Here is a 21,274-nt window from a genome sequence, read left to right as displayed (position 1 = left end):
CCAACTTACATTTTATTCTCTTTAGGACACATCATCATAGAGTGAAATGATCAGCCATGGACACGAAACATGATTTAGTACCATTTGCTCATTATCCAGATACATTTTACTTTTTCCCCTATTCTCCCAGACCCACTTGAAATTTATCTGTAACACACATTTTGACTCTACTTTCAGTTTGGCTCAGGCAAAGCTTTATTTGAAGCTGCACACATCAAAGAAGCTTTTTCTTCTTAGAAGGTTTGTGAGGAATCAGGCTGCTGTAGCTGGGCAACAGGCTTGTTGCCATGCCAAATTGACTTTCCCGATATAACACTTCCTCTCATGTGGAAAAAACTGTCGCCCATATTGAGGGAGCAGAGGGAGGCAGAATCAGTAAGTCAAAGCCGGCCTTAGCTTGAATCCACCTTCTTACCTCTTGTTTCTTTTCACTCTCCTGCATATGTTCTTTGCTTAGCCCATACTGCTCATCTGGAGTGATCTTTTTCCCATGCCAACATCTTGCCTTTTTAAGAAAGGGCTAGTCTACACTGGCAACGCTAAAAAACCTGCCTCCACGAGGGGCCGTAGATACCAGTGCTGGGAGTGCAGCTCCCAGCGCTGGTGCACAGTCTACACTGGTGCTTTACAGCGCTGAAACTTGCTACGCTCAGGGGGGTGTTTTTTCACACCTCTGAGTGAGAAAGTTTCAGCGCTGTAAAGTGCCAGTGTAGACAAGCCCTTATATACTACTCTGTGTGGGGAACTCCCGTCCGGATCCCGTCAGCCATGGCTCCTCCATTAACTCCCTCACCAAATATCACTTTTCCTTCAAAGGAGCCTTGCGCGCACACATACTTTTAGTGTGTATGTGCACGTGTGCACTTGTGCATGTTTATACTCTTTCATAAGTAATAAAATAACCATTTAATCCGCAAGAGGGACACGTTACTCTAGTGCATCTTGCTTGTTCATACCGCCTTCCCACTTGCCCTTTGCCTACCTCCTCCCTAAATTATGCTGAAAACAGGTGGAGGCAACAACAGGAACTTCCTATCCATGGTAGTGTTTAGTACCGTGAATGGTTCAGTTGACTCCAGTAGAATACTCATGTTAGCAAGACCTAAGAAAGTCTGTGTGGCAGACCGTGTACCCCAGCACCCCTTTCTGGCAGGGTTAGGATGGGGTGCCGGCACCTCACCACTCTAAGTCCTAACGTCCTCCTCTCTGTGGGCGGTCAGTGATGGCCTCTTGGCCTTTCTCCCTACTATCATCCCTATGTGGCGCGGTAGCGTGACCCAGCGGTCGGAGTCTATATAAACCCCCTTACTGGCAGGGTAACATGGCCTAGTGGCCAGAGTCCATATACACCCCCTTACGAGCAGGGTAGCGCAGCCTAGCGGCCAGAGTCCATATAAGATCCCTCACAGTTCGGTGGTGAGGGGGTAGGGGGACTCGAGCCTGCCCTTTCCACCGAGCCCCAACCCAGGGCCCTGGTAGTGGCAAGCTCTCCTTGCCCCTTGCTCGGCGGGGATCCGCCTGCAACACGCCGAGCGTCAATGCGGTGCTAACGCTGTTTGTCTCTAGAGTTCCCCTGGGTCACTTCCTTCCGTGAATGCCAGTTCATCTGCGGCGGGGGGTCCTCTGTCGGGGTCTCAGGTAGTGCCTCGGCTTGACTGACTCCCAGATCCTGGCTCACAGGCCTTCCTTCTGCAGGAGCTAGTGGTGTGCGTCCTTCTCCTCCGGCGGTCAGCCCAAACTGAGCTGATCTGCAGGCTTTTATATCTGTTCTGTAGTTGGAGCGTGCCCAGCAGAGCTTCCGGAGCGTGGCTTCCTCTGCTAGGAAGGAAGGGTTAACCCCTGCTGTACCAGTGTGGAGTCGCTCTGCCCCATCACAGTCTGCAAGATCAAGGCTTTAGGCTGTCAGCTCTTTCCTGTCTTGTAAAGCACTAGACGTATCTATGGTGCTATATCAGTAGTAGTAATAACAAAACCACTGGATTGGATTTCTCACCACCACCAGCTCTTTAGCCCCAGGGTCCAGCTTGTCAGAGTCTGACAGCTTTTTTTTTAATAAAATTTGGAAGCAGGCAATCTGTGCTTCATGACATCCCCACTATTCAGAAAGAAATGATTAATTACTCCGCAGCAGTTTTTCACAAAAGCAATATTCACAACACTCCATCTTATCTCCAGGAAAATACTGCATATCTATGTACTATACAGTAAATGAAAGAAACTTCATGTTGTGGCAACATCTGACAGGAACAATTTGTTTGTATCCAGGAATTAGACAGTCGGGTAATACTGTAAATCAGGGTGCTTTGTTTCAAGTACCAGAAAGACATTTGGTGACAAAATATTCAGGTTGCATGGCTGGGTCTTAGCATGGAGCAAGGGATGTGGCCCAAGATGGAAAAGCTGAAGAGAAGAGGAGAATCTTTGTACATAAGATGTGTTGCCCGTGTTCAGATATGCTCTTTTATTTTGCTTTTCACGTCTTCTTAAGTCTTCGTTTTAGGAGCCACTGCTATTTTGGAAAAAGTGCCTGCTCCCTTTTTTTTTTTTTTTTATTTTTTTATTATACTTCCTGTTTTACAGAAAACACATTTGGATGCAGACCCAAGGGAACACACACTATTTCTCAATCATGAATCACAATATAATACAATTTTTTTACAATTTTATTCTTTTTATTTATTATTAGTATTGCAGTAGTGCCTAAGAACCCCGATCCAGAACTGGGGTCCCATTGTGTTAGCTCTGTACAAACACACATTGAAAAGATGATCCTGACCCCAAGGAACTTGCAGTCTAAATTATGCCAAGACAGGACCAGTGGACAAGGCAAACAAATGTGGGGGAAGGAGAGGATTAGGCAGAAGTTATTGTACGTTAAGCAGAGATCTTGGCTCACCACTTGTCTAACCAACCTTAAATACACCTTGGGATCTAAGATGATGTGCTCATAAATTTATATTGCCTGATTCAGCAGTGTGTAACTCCATCTTTACGCCAGTGTGAATCTAAGGCTAAACTTGAGTAATGTAGTGGTGAATCAGGCTTGCAGACTGTATTGTGATGTATATGTTCAGTGGGGACAGAGTTAGGTTTCTCAATCAACCTTAACTTTTGCACTTTCTAACAACTAAATGCTTACTTGTGCAAGCTTAATGTTTCAATAACATAGATTCTTCTTTGAGTAATGTCCCTGTGGGTGCTTCACTTCAGGTGAGCATGCGCCCTGCGACTTTGATCATAGATTTGTGGAAGCAGTGCCAGTTTGACCCGCACATGCGCCTTACATATTGTCATGGCCCATATTGAGGCTATATAGGGCTGCATGGGCAAACCTTCTCAACCACCTTCAGCCAGAGTTGGGAGTTTAATGTGTGCCTATTTGTGCTTTGCATTAGTAGTTAGTTCTTTAGTACAGTAGTATATTTAGTTAGTAACCTTATAGTTGTTGGCATGGTTGTTCGTGCTTTTCTTTTCTTAAAAATGTGTCTGAATAATTGTTTTAATTTTTCCCCTATTGGGGGGGGGGGTCGTCCAAACAAATTTTTCTTCTGTCTGGGATGCTTCTTGTTTCAAGAAGCTGTCCCCCTTGGTGATGGCTGATGGGCATTCCCAGTACATACATTGTTTCGGAGACTCATATCCCCAGCACTTCTTTTAAGGGAAGAGCCTGTAAAAACAGGGAGATAAAGTATAGACTCTTAGTGATGGAGCAAGCCTTAAGATCAGCTGTAGACCCAGGTGCAGAGAGCCCCCTGTTGTACAGAGTCCCTCCCCTTCTGTTAATGCCCAATTGATGTAAAGATCATGATCACTGAGAGCTTCCAAAGTGAAGGCAGTGTTGAGAACCTGGTTTCCAACACTCTCCATGAGTGGGGTACCAATAACTATACCAAGAGCTTCCCACTCAAAGATTAAGGAGAGGATCAGAGGAGCAGGACAGAGAGTTACTCCTCAAAGAAGATTCTGTCACCAGAGACCTCAGACCCCAAGAGAGGTGTTAGTGAGGCTCCAAGCTCTTCAGGTACCATAAAGCGCTCTAAGACTTCAATTAAGTCCCATTCCTCATGGATAAAGGGGCTCAGTACCAAAGACTTCTGTTGCCAAGAGAATGGCTTTAGTGGAATCCATAATACCCTGAGTACAGTGCTTCGGACAACAGCATCGGGAACATCATCAGTGCCTGTACCAAGTTCTGATGTGCTCCTGGTACCTCAGGAGTTCCACTACACTAAAGACCTCTTGGTACCAAGTGAGTCTGAGTCACCACTCCTTGTGACGTCCAGACACCTCTCGGTGCCAAGGTCTGCCTGGTCACCGACTGCTCATGTTTTTGCAAGACCTACCTCCTCCCCAACTTATAATATCCATGAAGAAGGATTGTCACCTCTGGTACAATGTGTGGAGGAGCATTCTGACTCAGATTTGGAACTTTCTATTGAAGGCTCTCTAATATACTCCAGGAGATGTTCCCCGATGCACTTGCAAGAAAGGCAGGATACCAGACACCTGCCTATTAACACTTGGGACAACCAACAAAGGATACCTCCCCACATGCTTTATAGTCCTCCTCATTGGCTTTACTGGGATCCATGGGCAGTATACCACCACCAATTTTGAGGGGCCCCGATTCAGTCCCATAAGGAACTTAGAAGGCCTCAGTACTGTCCATCCCTCCCCTCCACTCTCAGTTAGCAGGGGAGACTTTTGAGGAGCAAGATCAGACAAGGAGGTTACCTTTGCTTACAAGTATATCTTTGTCACCATCTGTTGAGGCACTAATGCCACCACTGCCATCATTAACTGATGACTTTTGGCAATTCCAGAACCTGATGAAGTTGGTTGCTGACACCCTGCAAATTCCCCTGAAAAAAGTCCAGAATTCCCATCACAAGCTCCTGGACAGATTGCCAATTAATTAAGGCCTTCTTGAGCCAGCCAAGACCATCTGGCAAACTCCAGAAATGCCCCCACCATCCCTCGCAAGCAGGACAATAAAAAATACTACATCCTGGACAGGGATTCTGAATTTTTATTTTCTCACCTAGAACCAAATTCTCTGGTCATGGATGCAGTGAATGAAAGGAGCAGGCAACACGCCCAAAAAGCTACCCCATGTATGGACCAGAAATGTCTGGACCTTTTGGGATGTAAAATCTACTTGTTGGCAATGTTATAGTTCAGGAGAGTCAATTACCAGGCACTAATGTCAAAATATGAACTATGAGAAGTTTAATGCTTTTATTGACCATTTGCCACAGGAACACTGGGAACAGTTTAGCAACATCATAAAGGAAGGTCAGCTCTTGGCAAAGACATCTCCGCAGGATTCAGTTGGTGCAGTGAACACTGCAGCTAGGTCTATTTCCACCACAGTAGTAATGAAATGAGCTTCCTGGCTTCAGTTGTCTGGTTGCTCCGGGAAGTACAATCAACTATGAAAGATTTACATGTAGAGGGCCACAAGCTCTTTGTAGACACCACAAACAACTCGCTTCATACACTAAAGGATCCCAGGGCAACACTTAAATCTTTAGGGATATACACACCTACAATTAAGAGAAAATGTAGCAGGTCCCAGTTGGTGCCAAGATCCCATCTTGCTCAATTTTCAGCCTTACATAGGCCACCTTAGCTGGTGGTTCTGAAGTTAAAGTTTTCTAAAAAGAAGCCTGCAAGTACCGTGACTGCATCATCCAAGCCATCAACATCATCCAAACACCAGTTTTGATGGTTTGGTCAAGAGTCCAAACCACACAATAACCAGAATTTTCTCAGCTGCATGGCACAGCCTCTCCTTGCTCAATTTAGGCATCATCTCTCTCTATTCCATCAAACATGGGAGGCTGTAACATCAGCGAAATGGGTACTAGAGCCCATTATATCAGGTTATAATATCTGATTTACCTCCATCCCTTTTCCCCATCCCTGTTTAAGTACCCGTACCTCTCACAATCATCTACTGACACAGGAGATCTCATCATTCCTAAGACTAGGGACCAGAGTACCAGTTCTGTTTCAACCAGGGGAAAAGGGTTCTACTCAAGATATTTTCTGATACCCAAGAAAAATGGGAATTGGAGGCCAGTACTAGATCTCAGACAATTGAACAAGCATCTTAAGACATCTGCAATTCAGGATGGTGTCCCTACCAGGTATAATTCCCTCCCTGAAATCCAGGGACTGGTTTGAGATCCTTGACCTCAAAGATGACTACTTCCATGTAGCTATTCATCCCTCTCACAAAAGATTTCTTCATTTCACATTTGATCACAATTATTAGTAGTACCAGGTCCTACCCGTCATCCTGTCTTCCACCCCAAGGGAGTTCTCAAAAATCATGGCTGTTGTAGCTGCGTACCTCCGTCATCTAGGAATAACAGTCTTTCTCTACCTCAACGACTGGCTCCTCAAAGGTCGGTCTTATCAGGAGGTGAGGTTGGCTGTTCAAACAACAACTTCGCTATTTCGAAGTCTAGGCCTATAGATAAATCTTGAAATCAATCTTGATTCCTACACAGCGAATACTGTTTATAGGAGTGTTTCTGGATTTGATAAAGGGCAGAACTTACCTCCCTCCTGACAGGTTCCTTGTTCTAAAGAACCTTATCCAAAGAATGCAGCTCAGGCCTGCCAAGGACATGTCTGCAACTGCTGGGACACATAGCAGCTTGCGTTTTTGTGACACAAAATGCTAGGTTGCATCTTTGATGTCTTCAGGGGTAGCTCACGACAGTTGTGTACCCAGCAAACACAATCTGAACAAACAGATGTCTGTACCCAGCTGAGTCCTTCAGGCACTCACCTAGTAGAAGAATCCTTCCAATGTCTGTGCAGGAGTCCCATTCAGCCACAATCCTCCTATGGTCATGTTAACATCAGACACTTCCCTCTTGGGATGGGCAGCATATTTGAGTCCTCACACAGTCCAAGGCAAATGCTCACAACAGGACAACACATGCACACCAATCTGTTGGAGTTAAGAGCAGTCAGAAATGCTTGTCTTCTCTTTCTTCCCCTACTCAAAAACAAGTCCATCAAGATCATGACAGACAACATAACTTGCATGTATTATATGACTCATCATGGTGGAGCATGTTCACCCTTGCTCCTTACCGAAGCGATAAAGTGTTGGAATTTATTCATAGCCTGCCAAATAGTCATCTCAGCTTCTTACCTCATGAGTTTACAAAACACCATGGACAGACAACCTCAGCAGACATTTCTCCCTAAATTACGAATGGGATTTGGCCTCCTGAATCCTCAGCAAAATATTCCTAGCTTGGGGATTTCCAGAGGTTAACCTTTTAGCCATGGCAGCCAACACAAAGGGCAGGAAATTCTGTTCTAAACAGGGACTCGATCCCCAATCTCTAGAAGTTGCTTTCTTCATTGCATGCATATCCTCTAGCGCCACTGCTTTAAAAGTCCTCATCAAGATCAAGCAGGACCAAGCCAAGCTCATTTTGATTGCACCAGTTTTGCCAAGACAGGTTTGGTTTCCTTACCTCATCAAACACAACCCTTGCTCCATGGTGGCTCCTGAGCAATCCTTGACTGTTGTCTCAGGATGCAAGTCAAACACTTCACACCACTCTGAATGTTCTGCAACTACAAACATGGTTTCTCAATGGTTCTCAGGATTAAGAGGTGGCCTGTGTTCGTCGGGAGTACAAAATGTACTTTTAACTAGCAGAAAGGAATCTACAAGATACACTTATTTTCAGAAATGGAGATGATATCATCTCTGGTGTAACCGGCACCACCTTACACCTGCCCACTTGTCTTTTTCCACAGTCCTGGATTACTTCTTGGAGTTGGAAATGTCAGGGCTTTTTGTGAGTTCTGTCGAGGTACATTTAGTGCAATAACAGCTTTCCACATGCCAGTACAAGGTTTCTTGATGTTCACTCATCCAATCACAACGAGATTCCTGAAAAGCCTTATGACTTCTTTTCTGCAGATTAGAACCCCTATGCCACTTCGGGATCTCAACTTTGTTCTTAACCAGCTCACCTTTTTGATGGCCATCACTTCTGCTCAAAGGGTTGGGGAAACAGGGAGTCTAATGGCAGGCTCTCCATTTATTGTGTTCTCCAAGGAGAAGGTACCATTATGACCCCACCCAAAATTTTTACCTAAGGTTTCTTCTGAGTTTCACATTAACCAAACTATTCACCTTCCAGTTTTCTTTCCTAAGCTACAACAATTTACACAGGAATCTACCTTGTATACGCTAGATGTTAAGAGCCCATCAGCCTTTTACTTGGACAGAACTAGGCCGTTCGGGAAGACTCCTAGACTCTTTGTTTCTATTGCAAATAAATCTAGTGGATTCTTTATCTTCACTCAGAGACTTTCTGAATGGATCTCGGGATGCATTATTGCCTGTTCATGGGTTCTGCTGAGGTTCTACCTCCCCAACAGATGACTGGACATTCTACTAAATCACAGTCTGCATCTGTGGCCATACTCAAGGACATTTTAGTTGCTGAAATCTGCAACGCTGCACTGATTGTTGGTGCATTTGTTTTCCACCCATTATGATTCATACTGCAAGATCAGATGCTGCAGTAGGCGATATATTTATTCTGTGATGGACTCTTCCAAAACTCGACCTCCTTAAGAGGTTATTGCTTGGGATTCACCTGAAGTGCAGCACCCACAGGGACACTAGAAGAGGAAGGAGAGGTTCCTTACCTTGTGCAATAACTGGAGTTCTTCAAGACGTGTGTCCCTATGGGTGCTTCATTACCCGCCCTCCTCCTCTTTGCTTCTGCGTTTCCTCTGTGGGACTTTGCGGTAGAGAGGGAACTGAGGGTGGTTTGCCCGCACAGCCCTATATACCTCAGTATGGGGCACAAGGATATATAGGGCACATGCATGGGCCAAATGGGCACTGCTATGAAAAATCTCCTATCAAAGGCACATGATGCATGCGCATCTGAAGTGGAGTGCCCACAGGGAAATACATCTCCACCTCTCCATTTTGTATTTGTACATGATTTTTAAAGGGGTTAAATGCAGTCTTAATGATGAGGCTAGCTATTAACACAACTATCTTCTTCCCAAGTCCTATAATAAAATCAACATGTTCTTTTTCTCTTATACTTAGGCATTAATGTCTGTGATCTTACATCTTTAATAATTTATTATCAAATTGCTCTCTCTAGTGCTGCTGTATCCCCTTATGGCATGGCACTCGCTGCATTTGGCATTCAAATTAATATCTTCTTTGCCTGGATTCTCAGACCAGCAATTGTATCTCCAGTTGAGGTCTTCTTAGCTCTTCATCCACTGAAAGGTCACTCCTGGCTTATGTTTTTGGGAGCTAGTGTTTTGCCTTCTCGTCTAATCGTGAAAAGGAACATGCAGTTTTCCAGTCATAACTAGTTCAAGAAGTTGCACAGCCGGATGGAATTTACAGGCAACAGCAGGCAGTGACCAATTCATTCGATACCAAACTACAAAATGCAAGAGCTAAATTGTCTGTCTGCTGCAGGGATTGTGAAATCTTTTAAGTACTTCAAACAGAAGTACAATGAACATAGGGGCAAAGCTGGCAAGCTGTTAGCTGCAGCTGTCAGATCCTGAAAATTAGGGAATCAAATTTTGACACTTAGAAGGGTAGATGGTTCAATTACAAGTGATCCTAGGTAAACCTGTGATATTTTTAGCTCTTTTCACAGCACATCGTACTTTTCAGAGTTCAACGTAGGACCCCAGGAGCCTAGACTTTCCCAGGGTATCAGAATTAAATAGGATCAAAGCTAGGTTCACCCATAGTGGATGAAGTCGAAAAGAACATGTTGTTGAGAATGTAGCCTAGGACATCCCATGGATTTTTAAACATGTAGTTGAGTTAAGCAACTTGCTTCGTTGGTGAGTTATTTTTACATACAAATCTCTCTCTCTCTCTCTCAAGGAGAAATATTTTGTTTGCAAATATCAGGGGAAGAAAAGAGGCCTTTGACTGTAGATCAATCTGCCCCAAAAGTGTCCTAGTCAGTGTGAGTCCATCAAAAAACAAACTTCTGTTAGCAATACCAGATAGATAACTTTAAAAGTGTGGTCATCAAGGAGCTGGCAGTTTAGGCGTTAATGAGTTTAAGCAGGGACCTGGGATATATTTTCCCCACCGTTATGCAACCATCTTTTTCTCTTAACTACCAAGTGAAATATTGGAGAAAGGTTTTAATCCTTTCTGTCAAAGGTTCTATAAATAAATTAAACAGGGAGAATGGATGTTATGGGCAATCCCACTGTGAGTACAAAGACAGCAAGTCTATAGAATTGTTACTGAAGCCCAAAGCTCTTGCTGTAAGACATTAACCACCACCAAAACCAAATGTATGTTTTGAGTCGGACTTAAAATACGACTTCACACAACTGAATGTTCTTTCAACACCTACAGGCATGAATAAAGCATTAATCTTATTGATCTCCATGTTTTCAGTGATAACTGGAAACACTCTTTCATTAAATATATTTGGATTGGTACAAATTATTAGTAATGGCTGCCGTAATATCCCTTCCTGCCCAGCAGCAAGCATCTTAGAAGAAACCTGCTAGTCAACATTAATGAAGAACTTCTGTAATTGGTCTGTCTGATGAGCAGACTGTAGGATAATTTTCCTTTTACTATACCAAAATAATTGGCTTCTCTCTAAAAGTTTGTCCTAAGTATATGAGTCATTAGTTATATGTAAAAATATCTATACTGGCTCAAACACAGAGATCTGATAAAAGATTATTGAAAACCTGTCATGCCCAGGAACTTTCCCTGACTGAATTTTAATTGCTTGCAAGGCCTTTATCATGTTAATTGGTCTGGCTAGAAAATTAACCATCTGCTCCTTGATTCTCAGTACACCGATTTGGCTAAGATTTTCTATGGCTGGTGTATTGTGACAATGATAATGTCCCAGGATTAACAAAACTGCTTGTTCAAAATCTGCATTCAATTCTTAATTTCAGAAGGAAAAGTCCGTTTTTCGGGTTTAGACTGACCTAATATTACCCAGGTGTTCTTAATTATTAATAATTTAGTTGGTTTTCGATACCTTGACATAACTGCTGCTAAAATCTTTTCTTCACATTTAATACCTTGTTTTCTACATTGAGTTTATGCAAAAAGGAATATTTTTAATATGATGCATCTAAAATGATATCCCCACATGATACCACATTCAGTGATTGCCACAAAAGTAAGGGATTGATTTGTGGATTTATTTCACCCCACCCCATCACCCCCCAAAAAACTAGCCTCTCCTTTCATCTTTTCAATGTTTGCTGTTGTTAATCCTGGAGTAAGGAGTTTGTGAAATCTCCATTCTTTTGTTCTTTTTCCTGTTTATATGATAGAGGATACCCAAATAAACTAGTGCCTGGCTACATCTGAAAGGTTTTTATCTAGTAAATCTTTAAATATTAATAAATATTAAGTCAATGGCAGTATTAATGATAAAGTAGAAAATAAAATTCTTAACCCTGATAAGCGACCAACTTCTGCTCTGATTTACATCATTTCCTACTTCACTGGAACTGCCCAGGGTAAATCAATACAGAATATGTCCCATCATGTTTATAAACTCATAATCCCAAGCACTCAAACATCATGGGATTGGCTTAAAAATAATGAGATTTTTAAAATAAATATTTTGGATTGTCTTTTGTTGTTGTTTTTTCCTGCTGGATTTTTGGGTCTTTAGAGTTATCAGGCTTTTCTCTGCAACTGTAATGGCTAGAAACTTATAACATGACTCCACAAGCAGGATCTTAAAGAAAAACACCAAATATTGTGAGTTGTTTAAACTTATGATTGACACTTTTTGGTTATTGAAAGAAATATAGAAGAAAACCTGAACTAACATAAATCAGAATTATGCTGCTTGCGAAGGGCTCAATCTTGCAGAGCACTTCAGTATATTCGTAGCTTTAAGTATGTTAGTACTGCCGTTGAAGTCAATGGAACTACTTGTGCTTCAAGTTAAGAATGTACTTGTGTTTGCAAGATTGGGGCCAGAATGTGGAGAACTTTGCAGGATCAAGCCCTAAACTGTGTATAGTACATATAATGGACATAGTTTATATAGGATTAGAGTATATTGTATGCCAGTGTTCTTTCATTTGGGAAAGCATTACGAAAAGAGAGGAAGCAAAGAAATAGGAGGGAATGAAGATCACCATTTATGTTCCTAAGAATATAGTTCTTTAAAAACAAAGACTTCGAAATGTTGTCTGTTCGTTTATGATACGCTGCCCTTCCCAGGACTGCTTTGATTGTGTCAAATATCCCAAATACACTGACAATTGTGAGAGGTGCTAGGTCAAAAATCAAGTGACGTAACCATATGAAGGGAATATGTTACTCAAGTATTACTTTTAAGGAAAGATGGTCTTGTGGTTAAAGCGTAGGACTGAGAGTTAGGAAATGTAGGTTTGGGCTCCAGTTCAACAAAGCAGTAAGCATGTGCTTAACACGCTGACGTGCTTTGCTGAATGAGCAGATAAATTCACAAGTGTCCCACAGATTTCCTGTATGATCTTGTGAAAGTCAATTTAATAGCTCGGACTCAGTTTCCCCATCTCATAGACTTTAAGGTCAGAAGGGACCATTATGATCATCTGGTCTGACCCCCTGCATGCTGCAGGCCTCAAGACCCTTCCCTGGACTCTGCCGTTGAAGTCCCCAATCCTGTGTTTTAGTGACTTCAATCGGCAGAGACCCTCCTGCTAGTGATCCCTGCCCCATGCTGCGGAGGAAGGCGAAAAACCTCCAGAGGCTCAGCCAATCTACCCTGGAGGAAAATTCCTTCCCGACCCCAAATATGGCGATCAGTAAGACCCCGAGCATGTAGGCAAGAGTCTCTAGCCTGACCCTTGTTGGCCATTATGTTATTTACGTACCATTGCTTGGTTTTCCTTGGCTACTATGTTTTACCATTAAACCATTCCCTCCATAAACTTATCTAACTTAATCTTAAAACCAGACAGGTCCGTCGCCCCCACCGTTTCCCTCGGAAGGCCGTTCCAATATTTCACCCCTCTGACGGTCAGAAACCTTCGTCTAATTTCAAGCCTGAACTTCCCCACGGCCAGTTTATATCCATTCGTTCTCGTGTCCACATTAGTACTAAGCTGGAATAATGATAATACTTATCCATCTCACAACGGTGTGGTGAGACTTAATACATTAATATTTCTAAAGTGCCTTTAGATAATAATATGGAAGTCAACAGAGCAGGGGTAAGTGATAGTGTTGGTGGTGGATCTTTAAATAAAATGTGAGGGTTACACAGCTAATCTGTCCTGGGATTCTAGGTACCCATATGCCTCAGAATGATGAGTTCTGGTCAAAGTCCGACTTTTATTCAATCCATTTTATAGCATAGCTACCAGGCTTTTATATTACATCCACCCATATAAATAATCAAGTGGAAAAGCATAAATTTTCTTTGCTTACATTCAGAGTTTCTGTACTCAGGGGGCCTCTGACTTGGCTAGCAAGCAGCGGTCAGAAGGCTGGTTTGTTTACTTTAAATGTTACTTCAGCACCAGCAAATGGTTCTTGTCCAGTCATTTGATCTTTGAAGCTTAAATAACTATTAATGTTAAGTTGCTTGAAAACAGAAAGCTCACTAGAGGACAAATGTCTTTGAAATGATACTTTACTTCGGGAAATAATAGATCCATAGGAATGCTCTAAATGGATTCTGCTGAGCTTCTATGCAGGAAACAGATGACCTGATCTATGAGTAGATTGCTGGAAAATGAACTCCTTTCTATTCCTGCTTGCTGGCTGAGTGATCTTGGCAAGCCACTTCACCTCTGTGTGTCTCAGTTTCCCCATCTGTAAAATGGGGATAATGATACTGACCTCCTTTGTAAAGTGCTTAGAGATCTACCAATGAAATGTACTATATAAGAGTGAGGTGTATAATTTGAAAGCGATTTGGCTAAATGTAGCTAATCCTTTTCTTACTTAAAGGCTTCTTACCAGAGTAAAATGTAATATTTTATTAAAAGCTTTAAGGGCCTGATTTTCCCCCCCCACACACAGGGCACTGCAGATGCTAAGCATGTCTGCAAATAATCATAGAATCACAGAACCAGAAGTGACCTTGAGAGGTCATCTAGTCATGCCCCTGTACTTGTGGCAGAATCACAGAACCAGAAGTGACCTTGAGAGGTCATCTAGTCATGCCCCTGTACTTGTGGCAGGACTAATTATCTAGACCATTCCTGACAGGTGTTTGTCTAACCTGCTCTTAAAAATCTCCAGTGATGGAGATTCTACCACCTCCCTAGGCAATTTATTCCAGTGCTTAACCACCCTGACAGTTAGGAAGTTTTTCCTTATGTCCAACCTACACTTCCCTTGCTGAAATTTAAGCCCATTGCTTCTTGTCCTATACTCAGAGGTTAAGAAAAAAAAAATTTCTTTCTCCTCCTTGTAACAACCTTTTACATACTTGAAATGCCCTAGTATGCTTTCACACATTTGAAAGGATTGGTAATTTGCAATTAGACTAGTCATAAATTCCCTGATTTGGGGGATCTCTTGGTTTGATTCATGCTGCTGGGCTAGGGGGCACCTGGGCTGCCACAGATCTGGTAAGTCTGCCATGAGCTCATTTCCAGTTAGATTTAAATGGAGTTGCACCTGCTGACCTAGCACTGAATTTGGCCCTGGATTTAGGAGGGTTTTCAAATCTGTGTTACATTTGGAGAAGACTAAGTCTGTAGAAATTCTGCCAGGCTATTTGATTCATTATCTACAGAACATTGTCATCTTGCTACTATTGCTTATATCTTGTTTTACAGTTTCATGTAACTAGAATAATGTAAAAACCAAAATATGCATTTATAAACCAGGAGATCGCACTATATTAGAGCCAGATTTGCTTGTCCTAAAATGGATGGAGTTGCAACCCTGTCCACATGTTCCTATCTGAAGGTTTCGTCAATTTTGGGGGGTTTGGATGGTTGCTTATTATATGGCCCAGACTCAGTCCGCTAATAATAGAACATCTGTGGAATCAGTTCTTTAATCAACAGGGTCCTTTGGTTTCCATTATTAAGTAGATTGTGTTTGGCAAAATACTGAATATGCAAATACTGTGTCTGCCACACAGGCTATTTTCAAGACCTTAAAAGTAGTTATGGAAGTGAGGAGAATAATAGCTTGCTTTCAACCCTGGGGTAAACTGACAGAAAATCATTCAGATCTGACAGCTGTCTATAGTCACATGTGAAAAAAGTTTCTTCTCTTACATAATTCTTGCCTATATCCTGCTGTCCAAATGAAATATCACTGGAACTGCTCCATCAAGAGAGAAGAGGGCAATCCATGTTATGTGTTTGTTATATTGGTTTGTGTTAGTTGGAATTATGTCTGATTATTTTGTAACAAAGTATCTTCTGTAATAGCTTGAAAACCACAAAAGTCAGTGTTTGCACAAGCGATAAAACATTTTTTTCTAGTCTGTATAAATTGAAAGGATGTGTTTCTTTTGCTAATTAATGGGCTAGTTAAACTTGCAACAACAACATTACAATTGTACTGAGGTCTTTATTGTAACAAAACTGCTGCTTTACTGTTAGTGCTATGACTTTTGTGACCTTGTCCTAGGTAAAACACACAATGTAAAATGGTATTCTAAAGCCACACATAGTCCAATCTGCATAGAGCACATTGAGTAATTTGTGGGTTTGTTCTTTCACGAAAAACGTTTATAGCTTTTGTCTTTAAAAATAGTTCTGGAGCATAGCAAGATAGAAAAAGCTTTGGCCTAGATATTGCACAGGATGGCAGATGAACAGGGTGGATTTCATTTTGGGCATTTTGCCCAGGACACTTTTTATAGAACATAGTTACTCTAAGGGTTCTTCGGCTGTAGTCACATCAGTTTTATGCATTATTCTTCAACAGGGAAATTTGCTCACAAGCTAGGTACTTTCATGCATCTTAATTTTTATAGTTTAAAATTGTATCTGTGGTACTAGGACTGCTGATATTTTCTTGTGATTCTTTGTTAGTAGAATGCACTAATTCTACAATAATGACTTTATCCCAGCTGAACATTTTGAAACCTGTTTTACACTAAATTATCATAGCGTATTTTATTTGTTTTGAATTCCATGCTCTCCATCTGTGGATCTAAAAGCACTTTACAAATATCAATGATTTTTGCCTCATAACATCCCTGTGAAGGGTATCAATAAGAGCTAACCTCATTTTATAAATGGGAAAACTTAGAGATAAGAGAGTGTAATCATACATATAAAAAAAAAAAGTTAGTAATTCAAAGAGCCTCAGTTCTTCTGCGTTCAGCTTAAGAGACACCTATGGCCTGATTTTTCAGGGGTATATCAAGTTGATCATGTAAGAATTGAGAGACAGATTAAGTAAATGTGATGATCTGTAAGGCTCTGGATTATTATGCTTTACTTTTTAATAAGCAAAAATTGAACTCCTGTTCACTAATTCTAGCTGTGTGCCTTTTATGCTAGTTCTATGTATGACAGTCCTTCAGCTGGGTACACAGAGTGAAGAGTTGACATTAAAAGAGATCAAACGTTAAAAGAAATCAGTATTTTAACTACTTACAACCAGTACTTAAATTAAGAGTCTTTTCCCTAGGGCCCGTCTCAATTTCTCTTTGCATTTTTCTGCCCTTTCCCATTATAACTGAGAACTCCATGAGTTCAAGCTCAGAAGGGACCACCAGTCTGACCTCCTGTATGTCACAAGCCACCACCAGCACTGCACATTATCCCAACAACCAAAATCAGACCAAAGTATTACAGCCCTCAGGAGACTAGACAATTATGTGCCATAGGCAGAGAATAGGAGGCACCAACCGAAGTGCACCAGTGCTCGAGGCCCCTGCAATGGCAGGGAAATAATTAAATGAGACATACCCAGAAAATTGTGGCAAGTGACCTGCACCCCACGCTGCCGAGGAAGATGAAAAACCCCCAAGGTCACTGGGGTTCCTTCCCAATGCCACATATGGCGATCAGTTAGACCTTGAGCATGTGAGCAAGAACCTGCCAGCCAAGCACCTGAGAGATAGAATGCTTGGTGCCATAGGCGCCGACTCCATGAGAGAAATCAGCGGGTGCTCTGCACCCACCAGTAGCCAAGCTCCCCCCATCTCACCACCTTCTCCACCCACCCCGAGCGTGCCGCATCCCCACTCCTCCCCCTCCCTCCCAGTGCTTCCAGCCTGCCTGCTGCCTAACAGCTGTTTGGCGGCACTTAGGACTTTCTGGGAGGGAGGGGGAGGAGGCAGAGAAGAGGCAAGGTAGGGGTGGGGACTTGAGGGAAAGGGGTGGAATGGGGCGGGAAGTGGGCAGGGCTGGGGTGTGAAAAGGCGGGGTGGGGCGGGGACTTTTGGGAAGGGGTGGAATGAGGGTGGGACGAGGGTGGTGCAGGGGTGGGGCGGGGGAGGGGTGTCGAGCACCCACCGGGCAGAGGGGAAGTCGGCGCCTATGCTTGGTGCCACCTCAGAGCCTTGGTTAACAATGTCCCATTTCCAGATGTGGCCATCCTTGATACTTCAGAGAGAGGATTTTTTTTTTAAATACTCTGTAGAATACATGGGGGTGGGGGTGGGGGAATCCATTCCTGACCCCTGCAGGTGACTCGCTGAAACCCTGAAGCATGAGCTTTAGGATCATAGGAGTCTGTAATTCCTGTGTGTTCACTGGTTAAATTCGGGGGGGAAAAATAGAACACTTAATTAAAAAAAAATGTAATTGCCATGGTGACGTGAATCAGAGGTAACTGGAACATTAATGATAATACCTACCACTGCCTTTCATCTTAGGAGAAGAAAGGCAATCTTGTGGCTCAAGCCCATGAATAGATATTGGGAGACCTGAGTTCTACTCCCAGACTGCCACAAATGTCTTGTCACTTTGAGCAAGTCATCTCTCTGTGTCTCAGTTTCCATCTGTAAAGTGGGAATAATAATGATTATCTACTTCACAAGGATGTAGTTCAGTTCTGTAAAGCTCTTTGATGTTCTTGGATGAAAGGCATTCTCATGTAAGTGCAAAGTACTATTATATTAACTTTATTATTATCCAAGGGTCTACAAACATTTTCAAACATCAGTTAGCCATTCTAGCCCCCCAGTGGGGCAAGTAAGTAGAAATGAATGATTTCCAAGTTCCAAATGGCTAAACAGAGGTATAGAGAGATGTCTCATGGTGAGTGATTGGCAGAACTGAAAATAGAACCTGCGAGTCCTGATTTCCAGTTCTCTGCTAAATGCTATCTAAACAGGAGAGTTTATTGTATACAGTTACAAAGTGTGATAAGGCCATTTTTTTTCATTCAAATTAAATTACAAATATTCCTGTTATGTCTCATTTCAGTTTAAACGATATGTTAATAAACTTCGAAGCAAGAACACATTTTATAAAAAGAAACGTCAAGAAATAGCAGAAATTACAGCCGAGTACGGTATCCTACAGCGAACAGAAGAACTCCTAAAACAACGTCATGAGGCTATTCAGCAACAGTTGGTAAGGCAAAATTCTCCCACTCCCATACAGGCTAGCCGCTACCACAGCGATAACCATCAATACAATGATATGGACATAATTGGTTTGGAATTTTTTAATGTGTTTTAATCTTTAAAGCTCTCTTACTATTATTAGCTAAACACTGATAAAGCGTGCTTGGTATAGGAATTGTTTTAATCTGCCAGTTATACTCGGCTATCATATTTCATGACTAGAAATAGTTTCTTATGGACAGTAGTACAAGCTCTACTTTTTTTTTTTCTTGAGTCTGATGGGCCTAATCCTGCACTCAAGTGAAATCATTGGCAAACATTTTATTGACTTCAACAGAAGTGGGACTAGGTCCTTAATTAGTGGAAGGTAAGCTTTAGTATATTTTGAGGGCTTTAAAATTAATTCATCAACAATAAGGTACAGATACAAGCTGTCAGAGATACTGGAATAGTATTTAAAAACAGCAACAACAACCAAGCATTAAGAAGCAAATGTACTTCACAGTGGTTCCTGAAGTAAGTTAGAGAATATGTATTACTCAGAAATTGAAAACTAGCCAAACTCGGCTTCTACCACTAAACAACAAGAAAAGGATTTCCCACACCAATCCAGGGCAACTGAATATGCATGAGTACAGAATACAAGTCTCCAGGGAATAGACATCCATTCTAATTGCACTAGAATTTTATGGCAAGATAGATAATGTACATTAGTTATCCTGCAGTAAAAAACACACCTTTTTTGGCAATGAAGGCAAAGCCTATATCTAATGCCATACAGCTATTAAACCCCATAAAATGCTCCACACCAAAGTGGCTGTAGATATTATAAGATTAATGTTTTTAAAACCACTAGAGTTGAATGGGGTTTTTGTAAGACTGATCCACTTGGAGTTGGTATATGTGTGTCACTTTTAGAGAATTAATACCCTGCATACTAGTCTACCATGACTGCTTGAGTAGTCGCTCAACATTCTGTGTTAACTTACATTTCTTTGCATATTTAATGATCAAATACTGTAACCACTGTGTGAATGAAAAGGTAAAGTTTTGTTAGACTGTGAATGGAATACAAAATAGTTAAGAGAATAATTTCTCTACTGTATTACATCCCAAATACTTTGAAGAAATGTATGGGAAAAATAGCTTTATATATTGAGGCATTACCTTAAGCTATTTTCTTCTATTAAAAAACACGATTGGAGAATACAGTTACAAAACAGTTCAGAAATATTGTATTCTGTTCTCGTTTACAAAGTAGTTTTTTTTATAGAATTAGCTATATTTACTACAGATTACATCCTCCAAAATAGACATCCCTCTTTTTATATATTTGTTTGCTGCATAGAAGATCTGATCCAAAACCCACTGAAGTCAATGGGAAACGTTCTTTTGACCTCAGTTGGCTTGGAATTAGCCCCAGATAGAGGTCTTGCAGAAAGTAGTTGTTATCTGCCATTCTGTTCAAATGGTAGGTTACTTTAGTTAGCTCTCATGGCAGTCATAGAGTTTCATCACTCTTAAAATAAACTGATTCCAGCACTTAGCTTCACTTTCAGCGTTCTTGCAACGTTTCACTTACATTAGAGAACTCACTCCATGGTCTGCCAGCACCTGTCCTCACATTTTGTATTTGTTTCCTATGTCCACAGCAAGCTATTGAGGACAAGAAGGGTATCTCTGGATACAGTTACACACAGGAGGAGTTGGAGAGAGTATCTGCAGCAAAGAGCGAGATGGATGAAATGAAGGGACGAACATTAGATAACATGTCTGAAATGGTGATTTTGCCTAATTTAACTATTGTATTTCTGCAAGCTGGATGTTTAATTTTAGAAAAAATAAAATCAGGATTAACATTTCTGGCTCAGGTTTTAAAATAGAATGCAATGTATGTTTGTAGAAGTACATTTTGCAAATACTTTTGGGCAATGTACAGCTACAAAGGTGACCTGGAAGAGATTTAGTAAAATTGGGCGTGTGCCCCTTTTTGATGTACAAAGTTTGGCTTTTTAAAAAGTATGCGTGCGTGCGTGGGCAATGTTTTCTGATCGTTTTTCCTTTAGAAATATCAGGGGTATCAAGTCTAGGCTTCCTTGGTTTGACATTTTTGTGATTTCAGGCATTGTCTATTGTTAGTATTGGCACCTTAATTGAAAACATGGAATGGGATTGAAATTTAACAAAGACTCCCTTTTCCAAAATGTGATTTAATCACTGGAAGTATATAGTTGTTGTTAAACTCAAAACATAATGAGTTTTAAAAAGCCTGATTAATCCCTTCCCCCTCTCAATTGCTCAACTTTCAACTGTCATGAATCTTATGATCTCATCATTTAACTCATCAAGGGCAAGACAGGACTTGAATTTCTAATGAAAAAATCACACAGAAAAAATATTTATTTAAAAGCTTCTCAAGCCTTCTTTATTTATACATAGTAAAGAAACAACAAAAAAGGGCATAGGTTGTTCTTTTACACTTTGCAGGTCCCTTTTTAAACTGACTGGTGAAAATAAAAAAGCATTCTTCTCAGCCAGGAGGCTGGATATGATTTGAACAGTTGGGCAGCGTCATTTCATTATTTCAAAATATTTCTAGTTTTCAAAGTGTTTTACAATCATTTCTAAAGCAATTATAAATGTACTTGCAAAAATCTCATTGTTGCTGAACCAGTAATAGGAAGCCCCGGAGCAGGAGGGATTTCCTGCTCTGGAATGTCCCGTCAGAGGAACATTGAGTACTC

General features: G+C 41.4%; 1 protein-coding gene and 1 long non-coding RNA gene across 3 annotated transcripts in view; one reads left to right on the top strand and one right to left on the bottom strand.

Annotated features, from left to right (window-relative positions):
* IFT81 (intraflagellar transport 81) overlaps positions 1 to 21,274 on the top strand; it is a 68,413-nt gene that overhangs the window by 30,998 nt on the left and 16,141 nt on the right. For both annotated transcript variants that reach the window (XM_054006281.1, XM_054006282.1), the window contains exons 12-13: positions 18,388 to 18,537; positions 20,183 to 20,311. In XM_054006281.1, the coding sequence (XP_053862256.1) occupies positions 18,388 to 18,537; positions 20,183 to 20,311 (279 nt within the window). The remainder of the gene's footprint in view (positions 1 to 18,387; positions 18,538 to 20,182; positions 20,312 to 21,274) is intronic.
* On the bottom strand, positions 2,637 to 20,254 carry LOC128824601 (uncharacterized). The gene is made up of 4 exons (XR_008442512.1): positions 20,113 to 20,254; positions 17,817 to 17,960; positions 6,803 to 6,967; positions 2,637 to 3,667 (listed from the first exon to the last, which is right to left on the bottom strand). It is a non-coding gene; the product is annotated as an uncharacterized LOC128824601 (long non-coding RNA).

Source organism: Malaclemys terrapin, chromosome 16 (genome assembly GCF_027887155.1).
Source record: "Malaclemys terrapin pileata isolate rMalTer1 chromosome 16, rMalTer1.hap1, whole genome shotgun sequence".
NCBI classification, from domain to species: Eukaryota; Metazoa; Chordata; order Testudines; family Emydidae; genus Malaclemys; species Malaclemys terrapin.
This window is presented reverse-complemented; position numbering and strand designations above follow the sequence as displayed.